At 41.5% G+C, this 18,117-nt stretch overlaps 1 protein-coding gene across 1 annotated transcript in view; it reads left to right on the forward strand.

Moving 5' to 3' along the window:
- LOC147729493 (uncharacterized) overlaps positions 1–18,117 on the forward strand; it is a 2,015,126-nt gene that overhangs the window by 1,293,616 nt on the left and 703,393 nt on the right. Inside the window, 1 exon segment of the mRNA XM_086954003.1 lies at positions 13,204–13,393. Within this exon segment, the coding sequence (XP_086810129.1) occupies positions 13,204–13,393 (190 nt within the window).

Genomic DNA, 18,117 nt, shown 5'->3' on the forward strand with positions numbered 1-18,117 from the left:
ATTTTCCAGAATACTTGGATTAATTTCTTGGATCCTTAAGGACTGAGTCAATTGGAGTGGGAACCGTGACCACTATATCCCTAGAAGGGTAAGCATTCTTGTAATCCTGCCCTTGTTTTAAGCGACTAGGCAACAGCCCCAACCCTAATGGGTTTTTTATTTCTCATAGGGTCATCAATGAGATCTCTTATTGTCCCGTCCCACCCATCCAAGTAGTAGGAGCCCAGGCGATATTCACCGCCCTGTAAGGCGTGCTGAATGTAGATGTTTTCTTTGTTAGAGATGTACATAAGCCATTGTATTGATGGTGTGGAGTAACGCTTTTGTTTACCATTATAGAGATCCGCCGGTTGCAAGGCTATGCTTTGAGGTTGTAAAAACATGTGCTTATAGATAAACATGCACATAGAAGCTAGCGTGATACTTTGAAAGGGGTCAATGTACTCAATAGATTCGCTCTCCCTAGGCGTGTTGGGGTTGGTCACCTCCACCTGTTTAGTCATGTCTACAACTGCATCTCTGAAAAGGTTACAAGCCTGGCGCAGGATCATAACATCCGCCTTACAGTAGGCTTTTAACTCGCTCTGAAAATTAAAAGTTTTGTCATTGTTTTCACTATACCACTGTAAAAAGTTATTTTTCTCATCTGGCATCATGTACTCAACTCCGTAGCTGTGAGTAGGCGGCATAGGACCCTCATAATTTTGATTAGCCCATATGTTAAAAAAAAGGGGGAAATAACCTTTACATCCAGGAAAGCCAAAAGCTTTTGGAAACTTACTTAACTTCATGGGTAGAAAATGTAAGGTGTCTATAAAGCGTATTTGTAAGGTTACAACAGTTACAGACATTAACTTAGAGCCCTGGATGATGAGATTTACAGGCATCTTTTCACTAATCAACTTCAGTAAAATAAAAAAATGAGTCATACCCCTTTGAGTTATGAGCCATCATGGTATAACCCCTATATTTGGGTTTGATGAAGGTGACCAGGAAATCGCTCACACAGGACCGACCTTCAAACTCCCAGTTCTCAGTTAGATGATGAGCGAAGATATAATTGGGCTCATGTACGGATGTTTCTTGGGTGCACTCTATATCAAAAATGATATAATCTTCTGTTTTAGGTGGTTGTTGAGCCCTGCGCATGTAGCACATATGGTCTGCACCATCCTGAAGAGACTCTTTACAACGTCTACATTGCATGCCAGGGCAATTGTGGCCTTCTGCGACGTAATGCCTGCATCGACCACAATCTTTTTTAAGCTTGCACCTGACAAACGTGTTATGTGTGGTCAGACATCTTTGTGAGCGACAGAATAGATTACAGATGCTGCATCGTACCCGCTGCTCCGCTATAACTTTGCATCCATATGTCTGACACATTTTACAATGCATTTCACAGTCATGAGCTATCTGATTGGTGTAAATGTGATCACAGTGGGAACACACATACCTAGCTCCTAAAAATCCTTTTAAATTCTGGATACCATAAAAATGGTTTTCGTGGTGAAGAACATAAATGGTCTTGTTTTTCAGAGGCTGCCCAGATGTGAAGTATCGCCATGTGCCATTGCTGTTGTACAGAATTTTTACTGTTACTTTAAAATAGTTCTCAAAAAGCCCTAGGTATCCAAAACCAACAGGTTGATTTGTAGGTACTTTAAGAGCTGTGTGGGTTGCATTAGCTCTAGACAAGATAACAGCATCGCTAGTGTCACAGGTAGCCAAAAGTCCTGCTATGCTGGCAGCCAGGCATGTATTAGCTTCAGGGTTGTTAAAATCAATCAGCCATCTTTGTTTCGTACCTATGATTTTACTGAACAGAATAGTCTTTAATGGTCTAGAAGTACCACCTCCTGCACGAAATCGGACAACTAGAGCTATGATTCTAAAGGTTCCATGAGCTATTATCTCACTCCTGCTTTGCAAAAGATTAGTGAGGTTCTCTAAAAAATCTACAGCATCAAAGACATCACGGGCTGCTCTAGTTGTGAATAAAAGACTATTGAGATCTTGTCCCTGAAACCTCAGCTGAAAAAAATCATTAGGTCCTGTATCCTGTAACATACGCTCTATGAGTGTTTGTAAAGCTTGATGAATAGCTAGAATGCCTTGTTCTAATGAGGCTATACGGTCAAGATTGACAAACCTAAACTCCTCATAGTGTTCTGTAGCATTAAATTTCCTTACAGGGCGGTTGTACCTTCTGACGCTCTCTAAAAACACATGCTCTAAGTCTTCAGGCTGAGGGCTGTTGCTCCATGGCAATATTACAGGAACGGGTTCTTGGGTGGTCTGTCTGGATGCCTGAGCTGCTAGTTTTTTAATTCTTTTTCTGACTTGTATTCGCGCTTTCTTTAGGCTATTTGTTAAGCGGCGACAGATCATGGCCCTATTAATCCATTTCTGTTTGTTCTTAACCCTTGTGTCTTGGGGTATCCTCCCACATCCTGATTGATTGTGGAAACGTGTAAATTTGGGCTCAATAGGATCCTTTTTAGTCCCACGTCCCCACAAGTGTATCTCTGCCCTGCTGAAGTATTGTGCCAGTAGTTATACTGTAGTGTGCCTTTGAAGTTGTCGGTGGTTCAAAGTGTTTCCCTTTGAACCATTATTATTATTATTATAATTGCATTTGTTGAGCGCGCAGCTACCCGGAGGTTTCCCGGCGCTAAAGCATACAGAAGATGAACAAGTTGAGAAGACTATGAGCATGCATGTTAAGTGTTGAAAAGCCAGGTCTTGATTCCTTTACGGAATGTCAGATAACAGACTTCAGAGCGCAAGAATTGAGGCATGGAGTTCCATAGGGAAGGTGCCAATAAGGCGAACGAGCGACCACCCATTTTGGCTCTGTTGACACGCGAGATCTGAAACTTGTTTTGTGTGGAAGATCTTAACGTGCGGGAGGGGACATATTGCTGAACCAAAGAGGACAAGTATTTCGGAGCTTTATCCATTTTAATGTGGTGCATTATGCAGAGGGCTTTAAATTTGATTCGGCTCTCAATTCGCAGCCAGTGCAGCTTGTGCAGATGGATGGTAGTCGAGGACCTGACAGGTAAGTTACAGATCAGGCGAACTGCCATGTTCTGAACCACCTGAAATTTCTTTATTACCTCCTTACAGGCGCCCAGAAGTAGAATGTTCCCATAGTCCATCCGTGAGGTGACAAGGGCCTGGACCACGGTCCTCAGGGTATCAGCTGGAAGCATCGATGTGATTTTTCTAAGCCACCTGATGATGGTAGTACAGGTGGCAGAGACCTTTACAACATGTTGCTTCAGTGACAGCTGGTTGTCAAGAAGAACCCCGAGGTTGCGGGCTGTAGCTGAGGGGGTAGGTAAAGGTCCCATCTGAGGAGGCCAATGTTGCGGGCCCCAAAGGGATGTATTTGGACAGAATAGGAGCAGCTCTGTTTTGTCCCCATTTAGTTTTAGTTTATGTCTGTGCATCCAGTTGGAGATATGTTCCAGACCAGACTGCAAGGAAGAAGTGGGAAAATGTTTATTAGTGGAAAGTGAATAGACGGTTTGCGTGTCGTCTGCGTAAGAATAGATTGTAAGGCCTGCTTGCTCTGCCAAGAAAGCAAGAGGTCTCACATAAAGGTTGATAAAGAGGGGACTGAGAATAGACCCCTGGGGAACACCGTGAGGAGAGTAAAAGATAGAAGAAACAGAAGTAGAGGAAAAGACTTGAAAGGTGCGATTAGAGAGAAAACTAGCAATCCAGGCCAGGGCTGTACCATCAATCCCCACAGATTTCAGGGTGGACAACAGGATGGAATGGGAGACGGTGTCAAATGCGGCACTCAAATCAAGCAAGATGAGTGCCACTGTCTCCCTGTTGTCCACCTGTCTTCTGATGGTCTCAGACACACCAAGAAGCGTGGTCTCGGTGGAGAAGCCAGCCCTGAACCCAGACTGTGAACAGTGAAGAAAATTAGAAGATTCAACATAGGAGCTAAGAAGAGAATTAACATGTTTTTCAAGAATCTTAGAGTAGCAGGAGAGAAGAGAAATGGGACGAAAGTTAGAGGGGTTGTTTGGGTCCGCATTGACCTTTTTTAGCAGTGGAACCACCATCGCATGTTTCCATTCATTAGGGACCGTAGCCTTGCCCAATGAAGCATTCAACATATCTAAAATGATCTGAAGTATGGCTGGATCCAGAGTGCACAGTATTTGAGGGGGCATAGGATTAAGGGGAGAGCCCGATTTCATTTCATGTAAATATTTTTGAAAGAGCAAGGGAGATATCGGCTCCCAAGAGTGGAGTTGGGAGGCAGTGGGAAAACCACCAACAGCAGCAGCGAAACAGGGGGTAGGAAGTACGGGCTCAGTAATAGTAGATACAGTAGGAGTGGCGCTAAAAATAGCATATATCTTGTCTATTTTATCCAGAAATAATTTTGCCAGACCGTTACATTGTAAAGTATCCAAAGAAGGGTCTTTAGGTGCAGAGGACATGCCAGAAAGATCTTTTACTACTTTAAACAGGGCCTATTTTGGGCATTAAGTATAGTACTGTTTGCATGATTAGCTCTGGCGGTATCGCAGGCAGAGTGGTACGCCTAGAGGGCAGCCTTATAATTTAATTTCTTAACTGTACAGTAGTCGGAACGCCATATGCGCTCCAGTTTCTTGCAACGGGATTTTTCCTGGCGAAGTGAGTCATTAAACCAGGGAGCCGGAGGATGATGGATCAGTGACTTATTCCTCTGGGTTGGCAGACAAGAATCTAGGGCTGTTGTCAGCCAAGAGTTGACAACAGACACCTCCTTGGTAGAAATAGTGGGGAACGTTGGTTTGGAGATTTCAAGGCAGAGGTTCAGTTTATCTTTATTTAATCGTTCCCAGTTCCTACTAGCTTTATGGGGGTGAGAACTTGTGGAGGTGTTGTGAGCCGATATCTTGATTGAAAAGTTAATGATAAAATGATCATACCAGATAACAGGAGAGGAAGAGTGATAAGTAATACAGTTGAGGTTCGAGATAATGGGATCTAATAAATTGCCGGCTTTGTTGGTAGGGCCGGAGTTATGTAGGTGGAGGTCCAGGGCAGCTAGATCCTGAAGTAAGCGCATGCCAATGGAACAAGATGTGAGATTAAAATGAATGTTTAAATCACCCACTATAAGAAAGTTAGTGGATTGTAAAATAAGAGGGGCAATGAGCTCTGGAAGAGAGGTGGCCCATGTGTTGGCCGAACCCGGGGGACGATAGTTCAGGGTTCCAGTCAAGGTGAAATAAGGAGTGAGAGAGAGTTTAAAAAGATCAGCTTTGCAATTGGGAAAATCTAAGTCTTCCCATTTGCATGAGAATTCTCTTTTAAAAATTATCGCAATACCTCCTCCCTCCTTGAGAACACGATTTCTCCCCAAAAAGGTGTAATTATTGGGGAGAGCCATGGCAATGTCAGGACCAGAACTCTCATTAATGCACGTTTCCGTTACAAACATGGCAGCTGGACTTGCAGACTCGAGGAGGTCAAAGATATCTCTTTTGTGTTTAGAGAGAGATCGGCAATTTATGCTGATAAAGTTCAGAGTAGGATAAGATTTAGGCGTAGCAGAAGAAGCCTGATGCGTGGCAGGAGTAGTAGTCCAAAAAGAAGAGGACAAGGAGTCTGTAACCGAGGGGATTGAGTCTAGGGTAAGGGCGCATTCATGACATTTTAATGGAGCATCTTGGCAATTAAAAGTCGGAGCAAAGGTACAGGGAGGGGTCTGTAGATCCAGTAAGTCAGAGCGGGAGTATGTTATGTGGCCAGGGGCAGATGGAGTGGCCCCTGGTCCCGTTCTGGCACGGACGGGCACAGACGGGCAGGACTTTTGCACGACTTCGGCGCGAAGTCGGCGCTCCCGCTGCGCTCGTCCGCTGCGCTTCCTCCACTGCGTCATTAAGTACCTCAGAAGAAGATACACACTAGCCCGCTAACCTGCCAATGAGCTTGCAGGGCGGAAGTGAGTATGTGAGGCTGGAAGAGTCTCGCTCGAATGGCCCCGCCGCTGCAAAGCCGTGGCGGATGGGTGCCTAGAGCGGAAGTATCCCAAGAGAGAGCGTTGTGCCGAAGAGCGGCGTTTTTACATGTAAAATTGTTTTTTAAATCAACAAAATGACCAGGTAGCGCGTAGCGCCAAGGAGCAGCACATAGATTAAAACACAAAGTAGATTATTTAAAATACATGCGCACAGCCTTAGCGGCCTATTACACAAACTGTAACAGATGTCTCTGTAATAAAAGTAAAAGAAACTCTCCAGGAGACAATTCCAGTTAATTCGGTAAGCAGATCCTTTAATGTGCAGCCAAAAGCATCAGCGTACAAATTGAATGCCGGTTTAACCGCACGGCAACACTATTTAACCCAAGCGTTTCCATTCAAGCAACAACACAGAGACGCGACTCAAACCTGCATGCACGCCGCAACATTCAAAGGACAACATACAGACACGCGGCACAAATCTACATTCACACCTCACGCGAACACAACACGCGACAATACACACATTCAAACCATAACACGATGTTTATTGTTTGTGAATGACGCGCGTCCGTTCACGCGCATCATTTCAAACAACAATCATATACTACACACCTCCCTCTTTTTTTTTTAAGAAAGAACAAAGTCATTGAACCTTGATGGAATTCTGCGATATCTTGAACTCCTTAGTAACTCTTGCGTATTGGAATCACAATTGGTGGAAGCAGTAGGTAATTCAGATGACTTTGAACCATTAGTGTTAACATCCAAAAATACATTAAATGAGTCATCCTCATCCGAAACCACATTAGATGAATCATCTTCAGAAGATTCTTTGCTGATATTATATTTTGAAACTCTGCTAAAATGCCAAACACTTCCATCAAATACTCTTACAGCATTCTTAAATACTTCAACAACCTTAACAGGATCAGACCACTACGCTAGTCCTTTATGTACATAACTGCCTCTTTTTAATCTCACAAAATCACCTACACGAACAGGCACACAACTCCTTGTTTCCACTTTTGACAGATCCTTCATCATTTTTTCCTTATAAATATCAACTTTCCTGCGAATTTCTTCAAAATCAACTTCTGCAAAATCAATACGATTACTATCCTTGTTCTTTAACCACCAAGGAACCAAATTAGTACTGGGTTTACGCCCTCTCAACATCTCAAAAGGAGATAGCAAAGTAATGGCATTGGGAGCAGTCCTATATGATAATAGCATGGACTGTAATGCTTTGTTCCAGCACAACCCACCTTTGACAGCTAATTGGATAGCCTCCTTGACCACTCTATTGAATCTCTCTATTTGACCATTGGCTTCAGGATAGAATACTGCTATTCTTCTGTGAAAAATGCCACATCTACTAAAATACTTTTCCATTTGCTTACTAACAAACTGTGGACCATTATCCGTTACTACTTCTCGAGGAATACCCTCTCTGCAGAAAACTTCATCCATAAACTGTATAATAACATCACTAGTAACTTCCTTGACTGTCTTTATCTCTGGCCATTTTGAGAAATAATCTATAAGTACTATACCAAAAGAATGTTGTTGTGGTAAAACACCAAATGGTCCAATAATATCAATGCCAATCTTATTCCATGGTGATGCAGGTAATCCAACAGGTTGTGGTACACTGGGTAAAGCCTTAGCTGTTTTATCACTCTCAGCACATAGTTCACACAGTTTTACTTGTTGCTCAACAAAATAATCAATACCCGGCCACCAGAAATTATTCTTTAAACGTCTTCTAGTGACTGATATTCCGAAATGCCCCACATGAGCCAAATCCAGAAACCTTTTCCTAAGACCAAAGGGTGGAATAAATTTATCATTTCTTAATAGGATCCCATTTTCTATAGCCAGTTCATCCTTAAACTTGTGATAACTCATTAAACCTCCTGTAAAGTTCCTTCCTTCAGGCCAACCTTTCAACACATATTCCGTAACGTCTTTGAGTTCTAAGTCTTTGTTCATTTCTTCATTCCATGTCTCTTCTTCTACTTTTGAATTTTCTCCAAACACTAAATTAACATCATTATTAACATGTGCCACTTCGCATTCATCTTTGTCAACCACATCAGAATCTCTGCATGCCAATGGAAGCCTTGACATGCAATCAGCATGAACATTTGATTTCCCAGGAATGTATTCCAAAGAATACTGAAAATGTTGTAACCTAGATGAAAGTCTAGCTAACCTAGAAGAAAGTGTACGTCCTCCGCCTGGTGATAATATATGTACCAAGGGCTTGTGATCAGTTTTAATGGTGAATTTCGTTCCCCACAAAAAAGGTCGGAAATGTTCAGCACCCCAAACACATGCCAAAAGTTCTCTTTCAATCACAGAGTAATGACGTTCAGACTCTCTCAACGTTCTTGAGGCATATGATACGATCCATTCTTTACCCCATTCCTCTTGGATCAGCACAGCACCCAACCCACAATTACTTGCATCTACTGTTACAATACATTTCTTGCCAATCACAAATGGTTTGAGACAGGGTGCCTTAATAATCATTGACTTTACAGCATTGAAGGTTTCCGTCATAGTTTCTGTCCATTCAAATTTTGCATTCTTCTTCAAGAGCATCCTGAAAGGTTCAATCACACTTGCATAGTTCTGGATACATTTTGCATAGAATTCAACAAGACCTAAGAAGGCAACTAATTGTTCTTTGTTCTGAGGAACAGGAGCTTTGCTAATGTTTTCCAAATGTGAATTTTTAGGTCTAATACCATTTGCACTAATACAATGTCCAAGATACTCTACTTCTTCTCTCCTGAATTTGCACTTGGACGCACGTAGAGTTAAACCCTTCTCCGATAAGGCGTTCAATACTTCAAATAAATGCTTGTCGTGTTCAATTATGTCTTTCCCAAAGACCAAAATGTCATCTTGGAATGCAATTTCCCCAGTTAATCCACTTAATGTCTCTTTCATCAGCCTCTGAAAAACTGCAGCTGCACTTGCTAACCCAAAGGGCATCCTGCAAAACCTATATAGCCCTTCAGGTGTAATAAAAGCAGTTAAGTCTTTTGAATCCTCATGCAGGACCACCTGGTGATACGCACTTGCTAGATCTAGACATGAGAATATCTTAGCATTATCTAAAGTGGAAACCATTTCGTGTAGATTGGGCAAAGGATGTGAGTCCACACAAATTGCATTGTTCAAACTGCGTAAATCTATGCATACGCGAAGATCTCCCCCAGATTTGATCGAAATTACAATGGGTGAAACCCATGGAGATGATTCAATGGGTTCTATTATTTTCTTTTGACACATGTCATTTAGAATTTCTTTTAATTTTTCTCTATAAGAAAGAGGCACATTCCTTACTTTATGACGGACAGGCAAGGCATTTGCATGTACTTTTATCCGATGTTCGAATCCTTTATACTTTCCTAGAACATCACAGAATAATTTTGGAAATTTCTCTTTAATTTCGGAAATCAAGTCTTCTCCAGTTTTACTTTGTACAGATTTGCTTGGTTCAGAGTCAATAGAATAAACAGGAGGATCAGCATTAGGATCAAGTTTCATTCCCAATTGTTCTGCATGTGGCCAACCTAATAATGAATCACCAGATTTTATAATATACACCTTCCCATGTGTAGAGTGGTTTTTAAATTTGAGTTCAGCAATAAAGTAACCAATGAGTTGTAATTTATGGCCTGTATATCCACTTGGCGTGATATCTGGTTGTATCAAATTAACATTAGGCCAATTAGATTTAAATAAGATGTCAGGTAGGATTGTGTACCATGAGCAAGAGTCAACAAATACTTTGGTAGAAACTCCATTAACAGTGATATTACATGAAGGAAATTTCCTTACTTTTGGTTCCTTAGTTATGCACATTATAGTATTCACATCAAATTCACAATCACTTGAACCTTCATGTTCTTGATCTTGAACTAAACTGACTCTCCTTGGTGCTGATCTGCAAACTTTTGAAAAATGCCCTTTTTTTCACATCTTGAACATACTTTGTCCAGTGCTGGACATAATTTTGAATTCCGTAGATGGTAACTACTACCACATCTAAAACAGTACATATTGTATGTTCTTGAATCTGCTCTTTGCCACGTATTCATCCTTTGATCAGATCTTTGCCACATATTTGTTCTCTGATCAGGTTTTTGCCATCTATTTCTGTATTCATTTTTTATACTGGTTATCATTCCTTGTATTAATATTTTTTTCATATTTTCCTGAATCTTTAAATTTCTCATTTTCTTTATTTATAATTAGAATATCAGATTTACTGTTGCTCTGCGAACGTATTTCATCTACAAATTTTTCAGAATGTTCTATTGACTTTGCAATTTCAATCGCTGCATTTAAGGTCATATCAGAGGTTGTCCATAGTCTTTGTTGTATCTTTTTGTTATTAGTACACATAAGAATTTGATCTCTTAAAACTTGATCATAATTATTATGTTCAAAATCACATGTGACAGCTAATGCTCTCAGTGTAGATACATAGTTATCAATGGACTCATCTGTTTGTTGTTTTCTTGAGTAAAATGTAAATCTTTCCATGACCATATTAATTTTTTTTCCATATCTAATAGCTAATTGCCTAGTAGCAATCTGATATGCATCCAAATTAGAAGTGTCACTTAAAGGAGGTAGACTTTTGAATTCTTTAAGTGCTATTCCACCAAGACAGTGCTTTAATAGAGCTAATTTCCTTTCTGCTCCACATTCTTCTTCCTCTAAAACTTCAACGTATGCTAAAAACATAGGTTCCCAAATGTCCCACTTAATAGGAGGATCACCCTTACTGGCCAAAAATGAAGGAGGAGGTTGAATCCCAGTCATAGTTAACGAAAAGCAACAAATTTAAATAGTGAAAATAAATAAATATTTTACAATTGAAATGTTTGTGACTCACAAAAGTGTGTGCGAATCACAGATGTCACTTACTGTTAATTTCCTTCTTGTAAATACTCCTCTAGACAAATATTTTCTGCTTGTTCACAATCCACAGTCAACTGAAGAAATAAAGTGTTTCCCCTTTTTTTTTTTTTTTTTTAAACGATGATACCAAATAGTTACCAATGGAAAAAGCTCTTATAAATCCTTCTTTGTATTATCCAATGAGAAAGATCGAGAAGCATCCAATAGAAAATGCCAATGTAAAAATTTCCAAGTGAAACAGCCAATGAAAACGATTTGTTGAAAAAATGGGAAAACTTCTGAAAAATATACTCGTTGCACGCATGGAAACGTATTCCTGATCGTCGCCAGTGTAATAAAAGTAAAAGAAACTCTCCAGGAGACAATTCCAGTTAATTCGGTAAGCAGATCCTTTAATGTGCAGCCAAAAGCATCAGCGTACAAATTGAATGCCAGTTTAACCGCACGGCAACACTATTTAACCCAAGCGTTTCCATTCAAGCAACAACACAGACACGCGACTCAAACCTGCATGCACGCCGCAACATTCAAAGGACAACATACAGACACGCGGCACAAATCTACATACACACATCACGCGAACACAACACGCGACAATACACACATTCCAACCATAACACGATGTTTATTGTTTGTGAATGCCGCACGTGCGTTCACGCGCGTCATTTCAAACAACAATCATATACTACAGTCTCCCCTAAATTTTGATACTGTCTGCCATGAGGTCGAGGAAAGCAGATCGTAATCTTTAGTAGGGCCATGATTTGGCTTTCGAGGGCCACGTGTCACAATCTCTCCCTCAACTCTATCCAGCTAGGCCCTCCAATGATAGAGGTCTTTCTTTCCATTTGCATGCACAATCTTTATAGCTGAGGAATGCACAGATGGGCTCCCCTAGTCTCCAGTGTGGGACGGAGTCAAATTGAAAGGCATGCCAGGAGTTTTAGAGCACAGAAATGCCCACTTTCTAAAAGTGGAATTTCTCAGCTATTAATGACAAAATCACCTTTACAACAAGAGAGTGGTTGTCATGTTGAATCCATTATGATGTTGCTCCGCTGCAATCCATTATTGTAGCCTGAAATTTCAGTCATTCCCCTCATGTAAACCTCATAGGTAGGTAAAACTCACATGGGTATTCTTCACTACCTGGGAGGGGTATACATATGTGTATGTGTATGCCTTCCACCCTCCACTTGCTTCATCCCTTAGGACTTACCCATGGGTGCTCTAGTGATAGTGAAAGGTCCCCTCAGGATTGGCTAATGATTTAGTGAAGCCAGCCGGAGCATAAGTGCAATTGCTCACACACCAACCTGCATTGGCAACCCGGACTCATGCTTGACTCATGTTTTAAAAACATCAGGTAAGCACCACTTCCTAACAGCCATAGGTAGGGCCTGTGCCTTTCATACTGCATTTACAGTGCCAAAGTGCCCAGATGCCCAAGGCTACTACAGGAGAATCAGCCACATCCAGAAGGAAAAGGCAAAAAGTTTTGGGAAACACTAGCTGAAGAGTATCAGGTCTAACACCTAGTGAATGCTAGGCGGGTGTCTGTTTTGAGGTAATCACCACTTTCCTTGATGAGTGATCACACTTAGGGAGTGCTCATTCTTCTGACGCGTGTTTGGTAGGGACCGAAGGGTTCATTATGAAAGCTGCTTGAGCTATCATTTGCCTAGTGAATGGTAGGTGGTTGTCTGTTTTCTTTTGAGTGACCATGCTTATGGAGTTTTCATCCTTCTAACAGTGTATTTGACAGATCACCCAAGGGTGCACTACAGTTCCAGCTTGAGCTATTGCACTCTGTTGTAAAACATTTTATCCCAGTAACTCCATTCATTATCAGTGTAGTTTTGAATGTACTGGGCAATATAGGGAGATATTTTATGGGCACGATAATAATGATGCATAACTTGTATGATGTGACAAGTAAATGTAGAGAATCCTGTTGTATGCCTAGCCCATTACCATACCAGTTCACCTTGCCTCAATGTTAACTTTTTTAGATATGGGCTGGAGGGCAATAATAGACAATGTGATCTTTAGTTACTGTCAGCGCAGTATTGCATTGAATCTGGATGTACATGCAAATATTAACAACAGAAAATCAGCTAGAAAAATATTTTTTGATTTTCTATGTAAATTGGGGTATCTGTATAAATAACAGAATTGGAAGTTTTGACAGGACAAGGTAACTTGGTATGTTACTGCCATGAGTTGTGCATGTTTAAGATGTCTCTTCTTTTCTCTTCCAACCCATGTAGTCATCGGCAGAAAAGTGAATCTTGCAGCACGGATGATGATGCACTACCCAGGCCTTGTATGTTGTGATGAGGAGACTCAGTTTGATTCCAAGCTACCTCCCTATTTCTTCTATGAACTACCCAAGAAGGCCATGAAAGGTGTGAAGAATCCTGGCATCATCTACCAGTACCTGGGGGATAAGGAAAATACGTGAGTTTGCAAACTGGGTGATACGAGACAGGTACACACAGAATACAATTACTCTTGCAGTACCTATAACAACTACACTCTGAGCACACACTCAATGATGGTCACAGTGTATACTGACATGTTTACTATCAGTGGGCTTAGAGTCCTCCTTTTGCTTAACTTTAGTTGGCGTCACTGTCACTCCCATTTGCTGCTTTTTAGTGGTCAGCTCCTGTTGATTCCTCATCATGTGTTTGTCCCTCCCTTGTATCAAGCATTGCTAGTGTCTTTACACTACCATATTTTTAGGTGCTACTTTTTGCTTTGTATTTAAGCACTCTATCACACTGTGTCTTTTCAGCTGGCTCCTTCTTCTTTATAAGTGAGGAGATGTATTGTGTAGTGTTTTCCCCATGCTGGCATTCTTCAGATCTCCCACACTTCTGAAAAGCCCTTTTTGTTAGACAACTAAGTTGTTTTTATCTTTTTCCTGTTGCCCGGGGTACTGTTCACCAGTTCCTGTCCCCTCACTCCCTTGTCTATGTTGCTTGCCCCCACATGACCTCTTTCCTTCTGTTGTTATCCGTGTTCTTGCCTGGCCCATCCACCCTCTCTCTCAGTTGGAGTAGGTGGATAATTTTGGAAAAATAGAAATCACACATGTAACCCAGCAAGTCCTGGGAGAAGAGTGGGCCCCATGGCATAGAAAGTGGACCCTCATTTTACCTTTTGGACCTCTCCTTCATTCACATTTTAATACACATTAATTTATTTACAGAGAGCAGAGAACAAACAATAACAATCATATCATATTCGAGAAAAACACAGGATAAGGTAGTACCCAGAAAAGGGAGGGTACACTTTACAAATGTCCAGAGAGCAGATGCAAATAACCAATAAAAACAATAGGATCACAGTCAAGAAAACTACAGGATCAGGCAGAATCAAGGAATGGGAGGGAAATAATGTCTGGACTGATCAGTCGAAAACAGTCAAATAGAAGGTGAGCAGTAGTCATGAGTGTGATTGAGGAATTGGGATGCATACAAAAAGAGGTCTAGGGCAGAAATCTGTTCTTAAGGAGTACTTTGGCTTCTTTCTTAAAGGATACAATTCAGGAATTTATTCTGACTTCAGGGAGCTAGTTCCACATTCTAAGGGCAATCCCAGAGAAAGATTGGTTGTAAGTTTCCTTCTTGCAGAATCTCTGAGGTTTCAGAAGTAAGGTGTTGGAGCTTCATGAAGATCTGCAGCCATCGAAAAGTTGAAGCTTCTGAGCGAGATATTTAAGAGTTTTGAGATGGAGGCCTTTTTCTGTCATGCAGGTCATTTTTTGCTGTATTCTTGCTTCATAAGGGAGCAACTTGAGGGATTTCAGATTGGGGGTGATGTGGTGGTTGTTTCTTATTGAGCTGGACCGTGCAGCAGAGTGGAGCGAGGCCCTTAGAGGAGTCATTTTGAATCTGGGCAGGCCACAGATGGTTGCACTTCCATAGTCCAACCTGGGAATCACTTTGGCCTGTACTCCATACTTGAAGTCATGGAGGGGTGCTTTAATTTTGTTAGAATGTTCATTTTGTGATTCAATGCTTAGTTGGCAGCACTGATGTGCTTCTACCGTTTGAGGTTCTTGTTGAGAGTTATTTCTAGGATCTCATGGAATCAAGGACTTGTGGAATACAGTTGAGGGCTGTTAGATGTTTCAGCCATTCTTTAATGACAGGTGACTGGTTGGGTGAGACAAATAGGAGGAATTAATCTTTTCGAGTATTTCGTTTCAGGTGATTGGATGCCAGACAATTTTGAGTTTTCTGTACAGTTGTGTTTAGGGAATTGATGTCTTCTGGTGTGAGACTTTTAAATATAATTTGGTGTCGTCAGCGTACAAGTGGTAGTAGATGTTCTGTTTGAGGCTCCATGAACAGGTTCAAAAGAGTGGGCGAGAGGGAGGAGCCCTGTGGTCTGCAATAGTGAATGATTAACGTTGACGTTTTGAGTCCTGTTTTGGAGATAAGAGGTGAACCAGTTTAGGACTGATCCTGTTAGTCACATACAGTGTTCCAAAACGTCTAGTAGGTTGTCATGCCCAACCGTATCGAATGCAGACGATAACTCAAGAAATATTCAAAGGCAAGATTTATTCTAATCTAAAGAGGCCCTATTAGGGACAAATTTGAGGTTGACCTTAAAGAATGGGCAACAGTAGAAGAGGAACAAATGAGGAAAATGAGGAGAGATGAGAAATAGCCAGAGGTGCTGTTATCCTGGGGAACTATGATACAAGAATTGATAGGTCCGGGCCAAACTACACTGCAAGATCCTGATAGGCAAGAGGTGTGGGAAACAATCGGAGGACAAATGAATATACTAGTAACACTCAGAATAGTAATGGATGAAGGGAATGTAATCCATATTGGAATAGAATATTGCCACCCAGTACTGACACCCAGTGTAACACATGGAACATCTACAAATTTGAAGCTAACTAAGGAGGGGGGGTTTAGAGTTTAAGTTCACTTGATTTGGTGTATATGAAATAATACATGGGAATGCTGAAGGAAAGGTAAAACACAGCTGGTGAGAAGCGGTTAAACGGTAATCAATAATTTTACTGTATACTCCTTATATATGTGACTACTGGTTGTCAAATGAAAACCAATAAAGAAATGTTTAAAAAATAAAATCTAGCATTTTTGTGCATCGTCCACTCTGTGTGTCATAGCCGATTCGGTACTGTTCCCTGGACGGAAGTAGGATTGAAATTATTTTTTATGATGAGTGTAACCTGACTGGACTTTGGGCAATTAGGGATAGTGCCTTGGAGGAAGGAGGCATTAACAATCTTGGTCCAAACTGGTAGTATTGAAGGTGTGATGGTTTAAGGGTTTCAGTGTTGCAAGATTCTTGTGAATGGCACTTTACTCAAAAGTTTTGAAAGAGCTCCATGAGGCTTCATTTTTGGGGATGTGCCCAGGGGGACAAGAGGGAACAGTAGTCCGGGAGGCAGAAAAGATGGTTTGAGGTGGGAGAAGAGGACGTTATTCCAAAGCCATGTGCAGATTATTTCTTATGCTTTCTGTCTTCTGAAGAAAGGAGGAGGTAACTTCCTTGCAGTTTGGTAGCAGACAGGATACAACAAGGGGCGGATTGGGAGAGAAGTTTGGTTGTACTTTTATGACTTGAAATCATTTTTTGGGTGAGTTACTGGCTTGATCCAGTTGGTTTCTGAAGAAATTTGCTTTTGAAATTCTGAGGATTTTTTAGTATGTGTTCCTCAATGATCTCAAGAGCTTGAGGTGTACAAGGGACCGAACAGGTCTCCACTGATGTTCAGCTAGCCTCAAGTTGCCTCTTTCTGTATTGAGGTTGTAATGGGGAGATCTAGTCAAGAACAGACTTCATGGTAATTTGTGAGATCATGGACACCTGACATCTCCCCAGGAGGAGCAGGATATTGTGGCTGAAATTCATTACCGTTGATGTTATATGCATGCTCCTTTTCAAAAGTCTGGGTTTCCTTAACTGAGCTGTGTTAGTTATCACAGCTTCTGTGATGAAGAATGTAATGCAGTGGTGGTCGGTCCAGTTACAAGGGAGAATAGGTTCCAATTGAATTGAACTGGGTTTCGCAATGATAAGAATTACGGTCGACCCGTTGGTGTGTCTGGCTGTCACAAAATTGGGTCAAGTAGAGGTCAAGTTGAGGTCATCAAGGAATGTTTTAAAGTTGTTAACTGTAGGAGCATGCATATCATTCGAGTGGAGGTTGAAGTCTCTGGGGAAGATTTGAGTACAATGCTGACCTGTGTTTGTTACAATGGGTTACATGATTTGTACTTTGAAAGCAAGATTGTCTCCATGGAGGATAGTAGATTGTGTGTAGCTTGCATAGAGGCCTTTTGTTGCATGCAATATTGAGGCATACGTATTTGCAGGTGGATTGAATGGGGGAATGTGCACGTTAACTGACAGGTTGATGCTGAGTATTGAAGTATTGCCTCCAAATGGTCTATTGGGTCTATCCAATCTAGTGATGCCATGGTTAGGAGGGACTAGTATGTCAAAGATAGGAGCAGAGGAGTCATATAACCAGGTTTTAGTCAGGTTAGAACGTCAATATCATGTACGAGTGTAAGGTCACCAATATCTCCTGCAGGAGAAGTGTGGCTTACCGGTTAGAGGAGGCAGACCCAGATGCAGAGGTCAGACCCAGGACTAGGGTTCAATCCCCGATGCTGCAGGGTCTTGAGCTCAAAAGGTCCACGGACTTGATAATTCTTGCCTCGGTGCCTACTCGAATCATGGGTTCACACTCTGCAACTCTGGGCAATAGCTTGCTTAATCTCCACTATGGCCCCACCACGATGGGATGCCTGGCTTTCACCTTGGGAATGCCCTGTAGGGGTTATCTCGCAGGCAAAAGCCTGGACGGGTTCCCAAAGCAAGCGCCTTGAGACCTTACGGTGAAAGGCGCTATATAAGAACGTATGATTTGCGATTTATTTATTTATGTCTTGAAGCGGATCTGCAATTGATTAGCATGCATTTCAATTGGGGTTTGTGGTGTGCCTGGGTAATCTGTGTAAGGATAACTCGCCTGAGGTTAAGCATGTTGACTTCTCTATGGATGAGCATAGGTGCTCTATTAGGGCTTGCTGGGTTGGAATGGATTGGTTCCCAAGTATAAATATTATCAAGGAGTGAAGAGTTATATGATAAGAGGAGGGTTTGGATATCATTGTCGT

The sequence above is a fragment of the Lissotriton vulgaris genome, chromosome 2_1 (assembly GCF_964263255.1).
Source record: "Lissotriton vulgaris chromosome 2_1, aLisVul1.2, whole genome shotgun sequence".
NCBI classification, from domain to species: Eukaryota; Metazoa; Chordata; class Amphibia; order Caudata; family Salamandridae; genus Lissotriton; species Lissotriton vulgaris.